The sequence below is a fragment of the Prunus dulcis genome, chromosome 4 (assembly GCF_902201215.1).
Source record: "Prunus dulcis chromosome 4, ALMONDv2, whole genome shotgun sequence".
NCBI classification, from domain to species: Eukaryota; Viridiplantae; Streptophyta; class Magnoliopsida; order Rosales; family Rosaceae; genus Prunus; species Prunus dulcis.
Window position 1 is genome coordinate 2,473,532 of NC_047653.1, and position 16,893 is coordinate 2,490,424.

The 16,893-nt window shown below is 36.8% G+C and overlaps 3 protein-coding genes and 1 pseudogene across 3 annotated transcripts; 3 read left to right on the forward strand and 1 right to left on the reverse strand.

Annotated features, from left to right (window-relative positions):
• Positions 1 to 1,684, forward strand: LOC117624701. Its single transcript, XM_034356105.1, has 3 exons — positions 1 to 306; positions 430 to 655; positions 1,011 to 1,684. Exons 1-3 carry the CDS (start codon positions 82 to 84, stop codon positions 1,439 to 1,441), a joined length of 882 nt encoding a protein of 293 aa, XP_034211996.1. The 5' UTR covers positions 1 to 81; the 3' UTR covers positions 1,442 to 1,684.
• A 96-nt stretch (positions 1,685 to 1,780) lies between these two features.
• LOC117624702 lies at positions 1,781 to 3,108 on the reverse strand. Its single transcript, XM_034356106.1, has 5 exons — positions 3,035 to 3,108; positions 2,747 to 2,831; positions 2,561 to 2,636; positions 2,383 to 2,441; positions 1,781 to 2,146 (listed from the first exon to the last, which is right to left on the reverse strand). The coding sequence occupies exons 1-5, from the start codon at positions 3,094 to 3,096 to the stop codon at positions 1,898 to 1,900; spliced, it is 531 nt and encodes a 176-aa protein (XP_034211997.1). The 5' UTR covers positions 3,097 to 3,108; the 3' UTR covers positions 1,781 to 1,897.
• A 3,040-nt stretch (positions 3,109 to 6,148) lies between these two features.
• On the forward strand, positions 6,149 to 8,681 carry LOC117624194 (annotated as a pseudogene).
• An 844-nt stretch (positions 8,682 to 9,525) lies between these two features.
• Positions 9,526 to 13,007, forward strand: LOC117624567 (serine/threonine/tyrosine-protein kinase HT1). The gene is made up of 4 exons (XM_034355892.1): positions 9,526 to 10,009; positions 10,338 to 11,529; positions 11,782 to 12,237; positions 12,540 to 13,007. Exons 2-4 carry the CDS (start codon positions 10,786 to 10,788, stop codon positions 12,810 to 12,812), a joined length of 1,473 nt encoding a protein of 490 aa, XP_034211783.1. The 5' UTR covers positions 9,526 to 10,009; positions 10,338 to 10,785; the 3' UTR covers positions 12,813 to 13,007.
• Positions 13,008 to 16,893: the final 3,886 nt, after the last annotated feature.

Genomic DNA, 16,893 nt, shown 5'->3' on the forward strand with positions numbered 1-16,893 from the left:
TTCCTCACATTGTTCAATGCCAATACGCTCACACCATTTGTGTAGCAGCTAGAAATTACTAGTAGCGTGGGATCTCTTTAAATGGCTACAACTCCTGCCACCGCTCAACAATTACTGGCGGCGAGTTTTTCCGGCATGGTTTTCGGGTTTCTTGAGGATGGTCAAGAATTCCGTGAAAGCTATAGCAGCAGCAGCGATGGAAGCCAAGAAAATGAGGCCTTCTTGCTAGATGAAGAGGAAGAAGAGGCTGGAGATCAGGAGGAGAAGGACAGGAGGTTTTGGGAAAACCAGCACCAGCTTTTACAAGTAATTGTTTAAGCATACGCATTTGTATATATAATACGAAAATGTTATGTTATCAAACTGTAAAGTTAGATAATACCTTTATTTGGAGTCTGACAACGTAAGTATTTGTTACGTATTTTGTAGGCGATCTTGTGCAGAACTAGTTCTCTTGAGACGAGAATTAGGAGTGTGACAAAAGAGGCGGTGAAGGAGATAAATAGGGAAGGGACAGAGTGTGGTTGTGGGAAACCGATGGCTAGCGGTTGCCGGAGCTGCCTAGTGAGAGAAGTTTCCGGCAGGCTTTGCAATGCTGGTTACAACAGTGCCATCTGCAAGTCTAAGTGGAGGAGTTCGCCGGATATTCCTTCAGGTAAAAACAGATTAAATATATAATTTAAATACTTCACTAATTAATTACTACGATATATCCCATCACACACCTTCTTTCTTGACCTACCTTGCTCTTTTTTTGACCTTCTACCTAAAATAATACAAGTCTGCACACAAATGTTTAATGTCTTCTATAATTAGCACGTACAGCCCCTTTGTGTTATTTTCTTCCTTTTTTAGTAAATAAGATAAAAAGAAAAATAGAGCCGTTGATTAAGGTAGGTAGTATCTCGATATCACACATTCAAACAAAAATCTATATGATCAATGACTCAGATTCACATTCGAACCAAAGTTAAGATGCTAATGATGCTTTTGCTTTCATTGTTGTTCAGGAGAGCACACATTTATTGATGTGGTGGACAGTTCAAACCCTAAGAAAGGAGAGGTGAGGGTGATTATAGAACTCAACTTCAGAGCAGAGTTCGAGATGGCCAGAGCAAGCAATGAATACAATAATCTGGTGAACCGGCTTCCTGAAGTGTTTGTTGGCAAAGTTGAGAGACTACAAAACCTAATTAAAATCTTATGCTCAGCTGCAAAGAAATGCATGAAGGAGAAGAAAATGCACATGGGGCCATGGAGGAAGCAGAAGTACATGCAAGCTAAATGGCTGAGTCCCTGCAAAAGAACTACATCAACACCACTTTTGTCAGTGGGAAACTCTGGCCGGTTGCGGCCGAAGCCGAAGGAATCCATGCTAACGGTAGATTTGCTGGAGATGCTGCCTAACAGTTTTTGCATCACAGCAGTTGAAGTTGTGTGATTTTAAGCAAGTTTTTTGGTTCATCTTCTTGCTTTGATCGTTTTGAAATAGTCAAGTTTTTAATACTTCTGAGCTTAGTGTATGTATACTATATGTGTAAAGGAAAGAAGATCATCTAATTAGTAATAATGGATATGAAATCTGTTGTTGCCCACTGTAAGCTACTGCAAAATAACAGTTCTGCTTCTGCAAAAATAAAAGGTTCAAGAAGGAGCAATTGTAATTCTTTTACCTTTTTACACATTTTCTTGCTGATGGAGGCACAAGTTTTAACATAATAACTTCTTCAATCAAGAACATGGGGGAGTTTTTGTTTCTAAGAAAACATGCTCTGTTTGATGAAATTTCATTTTATTACTAATTAAGACTTGCTTGGTAGATGGAACATGATTTTCACACAGATGTATGAGCAGCCTAACACAGTCGCATATAGGACACATTAAACATCCAACATCACTAATCATAATCAGCATCATCATCAGCATCATAGGTAGATTCATGAACATTTTCTTGATTCGGAACGTGCGATTTATAATTTGCTGGCCTTACATCACCTTCCTCTTTAATATTTTCATAATCCTGCCTCAATTTGAAGTCATTTTCAGAGATGTCTGATTCATGCTCTATGGTGAGAGGGTTTTGTCCTTTGGCATCACCAGCATGAATAATTATTGCCTTGGACTTTTTCCTTGAACTAGGATCTTGCTGCCAACAGATGAAGAACAAGCAATTATTTGTTTGACAAAAGGCAAAATAAAGTTTGGTTTCAAACTGGAAATTCAAGTGTCTAAATTTTGAATTTGGAAGTATTCACAGCAAAGTAGAAGACCCTTAAACAAATTAGTTTTGTGTTTATGTTTATAATCATGTAATTAGAACACAAAATGCCAGTTCTATTTAAGATTTACTGCTTTCAGCCAAAAAAAATTCCTCAGACTAACCTTCTTGATCTTGAGCAGCAAAGCAGGATTGGCACCGACAGCTCGTTTTGACCAGAGTCCTAATTTCAAGAAAAACAGGACATAGAGAGAAATAAACGTTTTGAGAACAGTTTTGAAGATCTGCATTTATATTTGTATGTTCAGAAAATTAATTGATGTACTTAATTTTAAGGCATACCCTCTTTTAAAGGACCTTCAAACGACTGTGAATTGTCACTTGAAACCGATGTTAAAGAAGAACCTGCCCTCCTGCCCTGCAAACGAAGTAAAAAAGCAAAAACATCAGTTCCCACGGTTGGTACGTTCTTGGAGAATAACCAGGAGATGGATTATGCATATGGGGTCCAAAAGAGGGATATGGTACCTTTCTTCCGGAGCTTTTGACCAAAGTAGGTTCACTAGTACTGGCATCTCGATAGATAAGCACTTTTCCACAACCACTGCATGATCTGAAGTAAACCAAAAAGAGAAGAAGCAAAAGCAGTGATATGGGTTTGTTTATGAATGCTTCTAAAAGAGCCACACGCACATGCACAAGCGTTTGGCATAAAATTTAATAAGTGTATCTAGAGACAATTTTTCATAAAAAAGCACTTTTGAGGAAACCATCTCAATTATGTAAAGTAGCAAAAGATAATAAGGCGTTGCTTACACAAACTGAAGATCATCTCTCATTGGAGGAACAAGAACTCCGCAATGTGAACACCACAACATTCTTTTTCTGAAGCGTTCACTTTACTCAATCTGTCTGGAAAAAATAAAAAAAAGCCAATTAGTATATTGACTTAGTAACATATTTTTCTTTGTTTTACACAAATAGAGAATGGGAATCGAGCACATTACATTGGGTCTAGTGATATATACTCTTAACTATTACAAGCTCAGTCATATAACAAGTGAATTACGAATACCATAGTATGTGAAGGATCATAAATACTACTGTGTCATGCCAGTTGTACGATACGCGATCATACACATTATATAAACATGGTGGAATTACGGACACTATTTTGTCTGGTACTCAAAATTAGATTTTATGATAATTTGAAGCTTCAGCTAAGATTTAAATCACCTTGATAGAAAACACCACAAGTACATCATATACATATACGTACCTATATACGATAATAAATTAATAGGACACAAAAGAGCATAAATTAAAGTGCAGAAGAGTATTAATTTAAAAGTAAAACTATATTAGAAAAAGCACAAGGCCATATTTTGAAGAAGAGAGTAGACCTGTGAAATAAATAACTCTGGTTTAAAACAGACAGGCAGGAAGAAGCTCTGGGTTAGCAGCATATGTATGTATGGGAATGGGATATGGATTTCTACTACCGGTAGGGGTTTTATTTTTTATTTTTAAAAATCTTTCTTTTACTTTCCTTTTCCTGAAAAGAGAACGCTTTCTTTTACTTTCCCTTTCTTTTTTTTATTTAAAAATACCTCCTTTACTACTGCTACGGCATGCGCGTCATTAAATTACACCAATACGATTGGTCCATTTAAATCACGCCCATCGGACGTTGTGGCTCATCGCCGGAATGCTCATTGGGTCAAAACTAGACCGGCCCAATTCATAGTAAACCAACGTGTGCCTGTCAAACATTTGTCAAAATCCAATTTTATTCGCTTGGGTTGGATTTATGTGAACATATGGGCTTTGTCTCAATGTATATTTGGACCTTTTTCTTTATATCCAGTTTCCTTTCTTTTCGTAAAAGGAAGAAAAACTAGACCTCCATTTTCTTTTTATTCAATGATCAATTTACAAGTCATGGGATCCGGATCGTCAAATCATCCATAAAATAAAAACTCAATTTACCTCTAATATAAAATAGTAAGGGAAAAAAGCCCTAACCTTACTAACTCCAACTTAACTTCAATAGCGTGTTTTTTTTGCTTCTTCTTCTTCCTCTCTTTTTCTTTAAACATGTGTAAGTATCATATCTTCAAAACTCGTAATCTCTTTCATTTCCCATATCAACACCAAAAAAAAAGAGCATATACATATATATATATATATTCTTTTTCTATATATCCTAACTCGATTTCCTGACTGCTGCTCACGAGTAGTCTGAAAATTACACATGTAGCATCACGTCTTTTTGCTCCAAGGATTTTTGCCTTTTACTAATCGCCTTTTTGCTCTAAGTAACCATCCAACAAGACTTGGACCAAAACTGCACTTCCTACATTTGTGTTGTTCAAGCTGCTTGCTATGGTAACCAAATCCGCAGAGAGTATTAGCTGTGAAATCCACATAGATGGCAAAGGAATCACTCTTTTGGAACCACCCTAGCCAGGGGCGGATCCACAGAGGAGCAAGGGTGGTCAATTGACCCCTGCAACCTCTGAAATCCTCCATTAGAGCCGCCCAAATTGACCCTCGCAAGGTGCTCGATGAAATGCCCCAATGGGGCAAACTGGTGTGCTGCTGCGCAGCTGTGGAGAGCTTGCACACAGCGCAGCTCGTGCGCACAGCGCGCATCGTTTTTTTTTGTTTGGTCGACGTCAAAACGACGTCGTTTCATTTAAGTGGTTTTTTTTTTTTTGCGCCCTCGACGTCGAAACGACGTCGTTGCACTTAAGGTTTTTTTTTTTGCGCGCTATTCTTCAAAACGACGTCGTTTCACTTATACTTTTTTTTTTTTTTTTAATAACACCTGGCCAAAACGACGTCGTTTTGGCACAGGTTTGAAAAAACAAAAAACAAAACAGCAGCACAGCTGCTGTGCTACCCGAAACCCGTCAGTTTCAAACCCATTTCTTCTTCTCAATATCAAATTCTCTAACCTAAATTCCAACCCCAACTAAAACAACCAACCTCCAATCCAATTCAATGGTGGCTTTCCCCCCCCCCTCACAAATCAGTCGGTGGAGGCAGTAAAGTGGCGTCGGCGGTGGGCACTGGGCAGCAGAAAATTGAATAAGTGCCTCCAAAATTCAATTTGATTTCAAAGGTGGATTTATCCCTCAAATTTGAGAGTATGTTATCCTATTTTCTTTATGCTTTAATTAATTAGTAAAGATTCTTATATGTTAGTGTTTTTTTTTTTGATTAGTTGTTGTTTTTTGTTGTTGAGATTTTATTTTACTTTGTTAGTTTGAATAAACTAGGGCTTTTATGTTAGTTTGAATAAATTAGAGGTTTTGGTTTTGGTTAGTTAGTTTGAATAAATTAGGGTTTTATTTTTATGTTAGATTATATGATTATCTTGGTTAGTTTCAATTAATTAGGGGTTTTGATTTTGGTTAGTTAGTTTGAAAGTATGTTATCCTATTTTCTTTATGCTTTAATTAATTAGTAAAGATTCTTATATGTTAGTGTTTTTCTTGATTAGTTGTTGTTGTTGTTTGTTGTTGAGATTTTATTTTAGTTTGTTAGTTTGAATTAACTAGGGCTTTTATGTTAGTTTGAATAAATTAGAGGTTTTGGGTAGTTAGTTTGAATAAATTATCGTTTTATTTTTATGTTAGATTATATGATTATCTTGGTTAGTTTCAATTAATTAGGGGTTTTGATTTTGGTTAGTTAGTTTGAATAAATTAGGATTTTACTTTTATGTAAGATTATATCTCTTGGTTAGTTTGAATAAATTAAGGGCTTCTAGTTTTGGTTAGTTTGTTTGAATAAATTAGTGTTTTATGTTAGATAATAATTGGTAAATTTGATTAGTTGTTGGATTTTATTTTGGTTAGTTTGCATAAGTTATGGCTTTTTAATATTGTTGATGTTTGATTGGTTATTTCTACCAATACAGTTATGGAACGATACTTTAAGAGAAGGTTCGCATCAACTACTTCTAGTTCGGATAATGTGGGTAGTTCGAGTTCGAGAGATGTGGATATTTCTAGAGATGTGGATAGTTCGAAAGAAAGTGAGTTGCAAGATATCTTAGCTAATCTTATTGCAGACCCTGGACTTCGACCTCAAATGTTGGATTATGATCCTAACATTAGAGACGAAGTTCGAAGAGCATATCTACAAAAGGGTCCATGTCAGCCCAAGGATCACACATTTCCACAAACTGATCTTTCAGGGTATGATCGACGCTTTAATGTCAAGTGGTTTGATGAGTTTGACTGGTTGGAGTACAGTATTAGTAAAGATGCTGCATTTTGCCTTTATTGTTATCTCTTCAAATCCAATTTCAGAATTGGTCAAGGGTGTGGCGACGCCTTCACAGAGATGGGTTTTAGGAATTGGAAGAAGAAAGATAAAATTAGGCAACATGTTGGACCTGTTGGAAGTGTTCATAATCAATCTAGACAGTATTGTGTGGATCTTATGAATCAAAAGCAACACATCCGAACAGTTTTGATAAAGCAATCAGAGCAAGCTCGTATTGATTATCGTATTTGCTTGACAGCTTCTCTTGATTGTGTGAGATTTTTATTGAGGCAAGGTCTTCCTTTTCGTGGGCATGATGAGAGTGACACTTCAAGCAACAAGGGGAATTATTTAGAGCTCTTACAGTTTCTTGCTGATCATGATGAGAAAGTGAAGGCCGTTGTGTTAGAAAATGCTCCCGGGAATCTCAAGTTAATAGCTCCAACAATTCAAAAAGATCTTGTGAATGCTTGTGCCACTGAAACTATTAAGAAAATCATCAAGGATATGGATGGTGCATTCTTCTCTTTATTAGTTGATGAATCACGTGATGTGTCAGTAAAAGAACAGATGGCGGTGGTGTTTCGTTATGTGGACAAAAGTGGGGATGTAATTGAGAGGTTTGTGGGCATTCAACATGTTAGGGATACTACATCAAACTCACTCAAGGAGGCTATTGACATATTGTTTGCAAGAGAGGAATTGAGCATTTCCATGCTAAGAGGACAAGGATATGATGGAGCTAGTAATATGAAGGGTGAGTTCAATGGTCTTAAAACACAGATTTTGAGAGAAAATCCTTGTGCCTATTATATTCATTGTTTTGCACATCAACTTCAATTAGCTCTTGTGGCCGTGGCAAAGGGAAATGCTGATATCGCCACTTTCTTCACATCTTGCAATAGCTTGGTTAATATTGTTGGAGCATCGTGCAAGCGTCGTGACATTCTTAGAGATCAACTACAAAAGGATGTTACGGAAGCTCTAGAAAAAGATACTTTTCCAACAGGGCGAGGCTTAAATCAAGAAACTTGTCTCAAGCGTCCCGGTGATACACGTTGGAACTCACATTATGGTACATTACTTAGTATCATTTCCATGTTTAAATCTGTGGTGAAAGTGCTCAAATTTATTATTGAGGATGGCTCCACTGATAATCTAGGTGAAGCAAATAGGTCATTGAGAGAAATACAATCTTTTGAGTTTGTATTTCACCTATTTTTCATGAGATCTATATTGGGAGCCACAAATGACTTGTCACAAGCATTACAGAGGAAAGACCAAGATATTGAGAATGCAATGACTTTAGTCAAAGTTTGCAAGGACCAACTACAACACATGAGAGAGAATGCATTTGAAGCCTTGCTTGATCAAGTATCTTCCTTTTGTGCCAAACATGATATCTTGGTTCCAAACATGGATGATGCATATGTAGCTCAATGGAGATCACATCGGAGAGCTCCTATAATAACACACCTCCATCATTATCGTGTGGACATCTTTATTCAAATCATTGAGTGGCAACTTGCGGAATTAAATCGTCGCTTTAGTGAGGTAAATACTGAGTTACTTCTTTGTTTGACATGTTTGAGTCCAGATGATTCATTCATAGCTTTTGACAAACAAAAGCTACTTCGTTTTGCTGAATTTTATCCTCAAGATTTTAATTCCCGAGATCTCTTGGCACTTGAAGATCAACTTGAGATTTATATTACTCATATGCGTACGATGACTATTTTTCTCAATTGAAAGGGATTGGTAGCCTTGCAAAAGAAATGGTGGAGAAAGGGTTGCATAGAACCTATAATTATGTTTATTTGCTTCTCAGATTAGCCTTAACTTTACCGGTTGCAACTGCTTCTGTGGAGAGAGCATTTTCTGCTATGAATATTGTGAAAGGTCCACTTCGCAACCGAATGGGAGATCAATGGTTGAGTGATAGTTTACTTGTTTATATTGAGAAAGATGTGTTTGCTTGTATTGATAATGAAACTATAATGCTACGTTTTCAGAATATGAAAACTCGTCGTGGACAATTGTAATATGGTTTTTTTCTATGAATTATGAATTCTAATATTATCGTTTCATTTTTATGAGTATATTTTGTATAAATTTTTTTCACCTTTAGACATTGACCCCTGGAAGGAAATATCCTGGATCCGCCACTGACCCTAGCCATCCGTAATGGATATATGGGAATATAAATTTTGTTTTGACAGGAGAAAAAAATGGCCAAGTCATTAGGAGTCATTTCTCTCTCCTTATATTTGGGAGCTCCTAGAAGTCTCCCTATTTTAGGAGGTGTACATGGTTGAAGTTGTGTTTTTCTAATTCCTCTATAAAATTTGTCTAATAAGGTGATTTAGGAAGCCCATCACGAATGCTCTAACCAATCCATGTACCTCTGGGAGACTACATAATCCTTCTAATCAAGTAAAAGATGATAGCTTAGAAATTGGAAAAAAAACCCTCCCAGTGTGAAAGCATGAAAAATACTTCTATACTTTAAGTGTCATTGTTTCGTTCTCCTTTATCTCATCCTTGTTTTAGAGTTTAGGCTTTTGCATTTCTATTTACTTCATAAAAACTACGGTATTATGGTAATTTTCTACGAAATACACATGTAGAAAATCAAGACTTTGCACTAAATTTGTAAAAATTAAGTAATCCATTTTTAGATTAAACTTAATAATATATGACTCTAACAATAGAGTATTTACTCTCACATCGAGGTTGGTGACGGAATTCATCTTCAAATTTTGCATGCATATCTATTATAAAATCTAGATATATATCCAACACATTTATCCTCGCATTCAAGATAAAAGTTGAAATTTTATCCACAATTACTATTTTTACTAATCCTAGATGCAAGGTTCCATAATCTCCAGCTCTTTACCTAACATAATCACACAGCAAACAGCAAAAGATTTACAATTTTAAGCTTTGACACGTCGAACCTCGCACGTACATAGATATTGGTCCGTGCGAACCGTACCAGATAACCGTAGGTTCGTTGTCTTTCGGTGCCCGCTGGCGTTCGGCTTTTAAAAGTCATCCGTACCTCATTCTCTCCGATAACGACACATGTAATCCCACATTTTACATTACTTTAATCAAAGAATTCTCCTCTTCCTCTTCTCTCTCACCTCACCTTCTTCTCAAATCCGTCTTTTCTGACTTCCGCTCTGGTGGCCCCCACCCACCACCGCCCCCATTGAAATCCCACATCTCCTCAACGCACCATTAGAGAGACCTCACCAAAAATATCGAGGTCCATGGAATCTACGCTCCAGCTTATACGATACGTATAAGCAATTTGTCTACGGAAAAAAATAGAAAAAAATCTGCTAGGATTATTGGGTTTTTTATTATTATTTTATTTATAAATATTTCCTCCCTACCAAAGATCATAGCTTTCTTCCCATTACCCATATCAAAAGTTGAAATGGTGAAATACAATTCGAATTCATGGTGATTTGTCGCCATCATGTAGAAGCCATATCCCTTATGGTAAGCTTATCAGCTCGGACTTTTTACTTGGTTACCCTTTTTTAAATATAATTTTTTGACTTTGTTTTTGGTGTGATATTATGTGGAATGTTAATTATTTCGCATCTGGGTATATTTTATTCTGTATTATTTTAGTGAATTTATGATTGTTTTGACACAATGATTTTTTATTTTTAAATTTTTTATTTTCTCTTACGTGGTTGATGGGGTTGTAATCATGGGTGTTTCTTCGTTTTCAATATAATTGAGTACACTTTTGTTTTTTTGGGGCTTTTGTATTTTTAATTTGTATTGACTTGTTTATTGGGTTATGTGTGTGAATTTCCAGGCTTTTACGGAAGGTGGTATTTGACTTTGAAACCAAAACAAGTTTGTTTTCGAGAGGTTAGAGGGTTTGGTGGTGCTCAGGGTCCATATTATTTGATTGGAAGGTCTGCTTTTGGATGGGATATGGTGGGTTTGATGGAATTTTGGTTCTGATGGAGATGAGATTAGGATTTGATGCAGCCTCATTCTTCAAGGGTTTGAATGCTTTTCTGCTTTCAGTGATGAAAAAAGTTTGATTTTTTTTTCCTTCCGTGTATTAGTTTATAAGCTAGAGGTTGTTGATGGGCTTGAAGAAATTTGGTTTTTCGAGCTCTATAGTTGAAATTAGATTGTTTAAAGAGTATCGACTTTGCTTTAAGCCGCCTTCTCAGCTAGAGGAGGAGGAGAAGAAGATTAAGGAGGTTTTGTGGGTGTAAAGCTGGGTTGGATTCAGAGAATTACTGGGAAATATGGAGGAAGAGGCTAATTCTTGGATTAGGAGAACAAAGTTTTCTCATCGCTTTGATTCTTCAAGATTGGCCTCCCTTCCTCTAACCATTGAACAAGACCGGATTTCAGGGTTAAAGTCAAGGCCTATAGCAACAGCAACAGAGGCTCCTTCTAATCAGACTTCAAGTCTCGGTAATTCAAAGACTCAGAGGAACCATGTTCCTTCACGGTTTCAGCGAAATCTCATTATCAACAAGCAGAGATCTTTGTCCCCTCTGCCTCAGACCACCCTCTCTGATGAGTTTAAGGAAGCCAAGTCTGAAGCCAAGAGGTTTTCGACACCACATCCTAAGAGAAAAGTTATGGGAAGGTTATTTAGTAAGGATTCACAAACTAAGGTATCGAATCCGATGAATACGAGCCCCCTGAGGCACTTGGCGTCTATGAAAGTCAATGACAAGTCGAAGAACCGGAAGGAGTCGCCTTGGGCCAAGTACTTTGACCATGCCGGTGGCAGAGTTAATGCTGTGGAAGCTGCCGATGAATTTAGTGTTGATTTGTCAAAGTTGTTTCTTGGGCTTAAGTTTGCTCATGGGGCGCATAGCAGGCTTTACCATGGTATTTACAACGATGAAGCTGTTGCAGTTAAGATTATCAGGGCTCCGGATGATGACGAAAGTGGAGTATTGGCAGCTCGATTGGAGAAACAGTTTAGTAGAGAAGTCACTCTTCTATCACGTCTCCACCATTCAAATGTCATAAAGGTGACTGAATTCTTCCTTTCTCCACCTTTCATATGTTATTTGGTTATGTAATTTTCTCCCTTGCCTTGTCAGAATTATTCTTTTGGCTTTTCAATTTTCGTATGCTGGTCAACCAAGTCTATTATAGCTTGAAGTTTTAAGACATCATATATGGTTTAACTATGTTTAGAACTATCATAATTGCGATTCATGCCTTTTAGTTTGCTGAAATTGTGTATCCTTTGTTACTGATATCTTGATCCAATGAAACAGTTTGTTGCAGCCTGTAGAAAGCCACCCGTATATTGTGTAGTCACGGAATATTTATCAGAGGGTTCCTTGAGGGCATATTTACACAAACTGGAGGATAAATCTCTTCCTTTGGAGAAACTGATTGCCATTGCCTTGGACATTGCTCGGGGAATGGAATACATACACTCACAAGGAGTCATTCATCGGGACCTCAAGCCCGAAAATGTTCTTATTGATCAAGAATTCCACCTGAAAATTGCTGATTTTGGTATAGCATGCGAGGAGGCATACTGCGATTCTTTGGCTGATGACCCTGGGACGTACCGTTGGATGGCCCCGGAGATGATCAAGCGTAAATCCTATGGGAGGAAGGTTGATGTGTACAGTTTCGGACTCGTCTTGTGGGAAATGGTGGCCGGAGCAATCCCCTATGAGGATATGAATCCCATTCAAGCTGCTTTTGCTGTAGTGAATAAGGTATGTTTCTAACTTTTATTTCCCGTCTATAGTTCGAACTTAGAAGGGTTGCATATCGGGCTCCTTCCCTTGGTCTGTGAAGGTTAGTCTTCAATAAATAGCAGATGAGGGTCATAACTCATATTGGAATGAGTTTGCAAAAGATTTGAACTTGCAGCACCTTCAATATTGCCATTTACTCTTTCTTGTGAAGCTCTATACGCATACCTATAAAATGAAAGTTACTTATAAAAAAAGAAACTTCTAACTTAAAAGTTACATATGGAATATATTCTAAGATATTGTGGGTTCTTTCTTTTCAGAATTTGAGGCCTGTTATTCCAAAGGACTGCCCATCTGCCATGCGAGTCTTGATCGAGCAATGTTGGTCCTTGCAACCAGATAAAAGGCCTGAGTTTTGTCAGGTTGTGAAGGTATTGGAGCAATTCGAGTCTTCCCTTGCCCGCGACGGAACGTTGACTCATGTACAAAATCTAATTTGCCAAGATCATAAGAAGGGGCTCCTTCACCGGATTCATAAGCTTGGTCCTGTGCATCCTCATAGCACACCCGTGCCCAAACCCAAGTTCTCTTGAATCTTTCTTATGATCTGGCTTTTGTAGTGTCACCAGGTCAATTGTAATTAAAAAAGAAGGTTCGTTTTTCAAGCCTTTTTTTTAAAATTGTATTTCTCTATTATGTTACATTCATGTGGAACAGTGGAAGTGAACAAATAGATTGATAGGCATGCGTTGGAGTGAAGCAAATATATTTTTCATATTATTTACATACACAACAAATGCTTATCAATTTTGCATTTTTTTTTCAGCTCTCTCACTCTCTTATCTCTTTAGAGAGAGAGAGAGAGAGAGAGAGAGAGAGAGAGAGAGGTGGAAAATGCCATATGGTGACATTTTTAACTTCTTTTCTTTTGCAAGTTGAATATTCTTATTAGTTCTTCTTCTCTGTCCAAGCCTTTTTAGATTTTTTTATATAAATTTTTATAGATTCACCTTTGTTCATGCAATCAATCAAGGATGGGTTTGGTTTTCACAACCAGAATTATTGGTGCTCTGTTTCATTTTCTTTCTATTTACCTTCCCAAGCATTTGAATGCATCCTTCATCAAACCAAACCAATAATGAAGTGACTTGTCCAACTAGGCAATTACCACACACCCCTCTGTTTTCTTATTGCACCACCCAGTCATCTAACCTTTTGTCCAATTGTCTCCTCCCCTACCCCTTGCCTGCCTTACACGCTTTGAAGACTCTTTGATACAAACATAAATGTCTAGTTTTGAGGCGAACGTGAATGCATGGCCTACATGTTTCTCCTTGCATCATAATGTTTGATTACTTGTATGGAAATTTGGGTTCAGAAAAATCCGTGATCTTTAAAAGGGTAGGTGGTGAAGGACATGTTCACATAAATTCTTACAATGTTTTCATGTGTTGTATTGCCCAGAACACAACTGGGTTTGTCTGCTCATTCAAGGAACAACACAATTGTCTCCTTGTGTAGCTAAAGAGTTTAATGTTGCGATATGACATTTCGCTACCAACTCCCCTAACAGAATTTATATGCATTGCATAGAGAATGGGCTTTCTGCCTTTGCCACCTATAACTTCCAACCTGTGATATTTTTCAATCCGTGATATTTTTCAATCGATACAAGTGATATCGAAGAAGAAGAAAATTGGAAACAGAACATCATGAGCCATGAATGCAGTTGCCCCAAGCAGTGAAAATGAAAAGGTGAAATTTCCCAGACTGGCAAATGATTCATAGTTGGTTCAAATGCAGTGGATCTTGATCATTTAATTGCATGATACAAATGTTGGGTCTTAAACATTGGCGTGAATGAATTAATTTTGTTAATTTCTCAACATTTGTTTGGACAAGGTCCTCATGTGTCGTGCATTTCTGGAGGTCACAATCTAATTATTTTAACAGACGTGACGTCTGCAATTTGTGGTCCATTCCACATACTTGGTGACGTATTTTAGATGCTTAATTATTTCCTTTTGACCAGACTAATGAACCATTCGAAAGATTGACGGAATTTTTATTTTATTTTTTGGAGGGTAAAAGCTGCTCCAGCACCTTTTGCCTACGAGATGGTTGGACTGGGCTTCTTTTTATTCCCCTTCTCTTTCTTTCTTCAATCCGATCAGCACAAGTGGTTGGTTCGATTCGTCCAGCGGCCCACAAATTTTCAGACGTATCATTGAATTAAATCAACGATCCAACCAACTATTAATTTAGTGATATTTATTTTCATTTCGTTGGAAAATGTCTCAAGTTTGATTGTGCCGGCAATGACTTTTTAATCCCATCCAAACATGTTGGACCTAAGTTTTGCTTATAAAAGAAGAAACACTTATGTGCAACGAAAATAACACTATTTTTTTTTATTTCCAATCAATCACGATATGTCACGCGTGATAAACATTGATTAACCAGAATAACAAAACAATAATGTTTCCATTGCAGACAAGTGTTTCTCACTTTGTAGACCATTTAGCACCTACCCAATTGGCTCTTCCAAAGTTGTATGGTCAATTTCTGATCCCATGAAATTGGTGACGGGGTTTTGAAATTTGCCTTATGGTTTTTGGCTGACGTTTTGGTTTGCTTGCTTCATAGAAAAGTTAGAAAGGGTCTAGGGTTCTACTTCTAGTTCTACCTACCAAAATAATAATACTTAATTGTAATATCAGATAGACATATGATTGATGCGTTGCAGTGTTTGTGGAGCAAAGGCAGAGCATTAAATCATACTTTTATATCATTTCTGGAAGTACTTTATAAATATTATATATAAAAAATGTATGAGTCTTCTTGGACATTATTATTATTAGTGGCAGACCCATTCAATTCAATCAACTTTAATGGCAGATAGTCCACAGACCTTGCCGATCCTTTTTCAGGGCTCCAAAGGCTTACAAAAACAAACGACAGAATCTCCAACAAAAGCCACTATGTATGGCAAATATGATGCCAACAAACTCCTTTCCATAAGTTGATTAAGCCGTTTCACCCCCTCTTCTTCATTTTGCCTTTAACATTCATTTTGATTCTATTTCTCATATTCTAAACAATGCTCAACTTTGCATGTATAGATTAGGTCAGTTGATTAAAATAGTGTGTTCTCTCATTTATATTTGAGTTCGATCTCCCTCCTCGTACATTAGAGTAGTTAAAAAATTTGTTTTGTCAAAAAAAAAAAAAAGTAATGCTCCTTTTAATGAAGATGTATAAGAACTTATTTATATAATCGTCCAACGTAATGCCGATTGTGCTATGGTGTTGGCCTGCTGATATCTCATACAACATTACAAAATGTTAAACTTTGATAAAAGAACAATACTTTTGTTAATCATTAGATTACTACAAAAAAGATCGATTAGATTAGTGTTAGTTGTTAGGAAGCATGCATCAAAACTAACCTCGAACCCATTTCCTAACAACTCCTAAAAGTGTTTAGCCTAGAAAGATCCTCAGCAGTTTAATTAGAACCACTCCTGGCCAGTTACATATATGTGGCAAGAAATGCAAGAACGTAGCAAGAAAGATTTGAACACTCAAAGTATCATCAAAAGAACACAGCATCTTGTTATAAAATCCACATTGTCCCCCCCTTTTTTTTCTGGCGTGAAAGCAAAACACCTTCGGGGTTTGTAAGAGAATTTGAGAGCACGACTCTTGATCTGTTCCCTTCAGATTTTCAACTTTAGTTTCTCTTGAGGGCTTGTCATTTTCAAATCTCTCAAGAAAACTCCCCATTTATCTGTGGTTGTGGTAACAACTCCTAAAGCTACTTTAAATGTATATAGTTCTATAACTGTTTCTGATAATCATATGACGTTTTCTGTGGGAAACGACAAACAAACCAAAAAAAAAAAACAGCTTTTTACATGTGAATGCAGATTAAAGTTGCGGTAGCTAGCCTAATCATCTTTGATTAATATGTGAATGCAGATTAAACTTTGCTAATATATGTCTAATTGGAAAGATTACTGATATTTGGAAGAAGCCACAGGTCCTTTCGGCTTGATAGACCCTCTTCAAGCATGTGTTGAATTAGAGGGATGTATAGCAAAATCAATCAACTCTTAGCTTCGATAACTGGTGGATAAGGTCAAGGAGTGGAGGAGAGTAGTCTTTGGAGAATGATTTGCATGATAACTCCAAATGTGAATGAACAAAAGATGCATAAAAAGACCAGAGATAGTGCTGTCATATTTAGCAGCATCAGCAACAGCGGTGAGCATGTATAACATGTGCTTGCTAATAACCACATGGTTACTTACCAAATAGTTTGTTGTTGTTAACCACTTCATAAACTTAATTAACGAACATAAGAAGAGTAAGGTTGCGTGAAAAGAAGTTTCTGAGTCCTTGTGCATGTATTGAAGAATACAACAATCATTCTTTAATACGAACCGTTAATGCAATGTGACTTACATGCATTAACGAGGAATATCAATTACACACATGACTCCTCTTATCTATCGATTTACATGATTTAAGAATATAGCCCCTTTGTGTTTCTAAGGTAGGTAGGACATAAATTTATAGCTGGTACTGTGACTATATAAAATAATGCAAAAGATTGTCTAGAAACACATTAATCTGCTAATTTCCATTTTAATTATACGTTAATTGATTGAT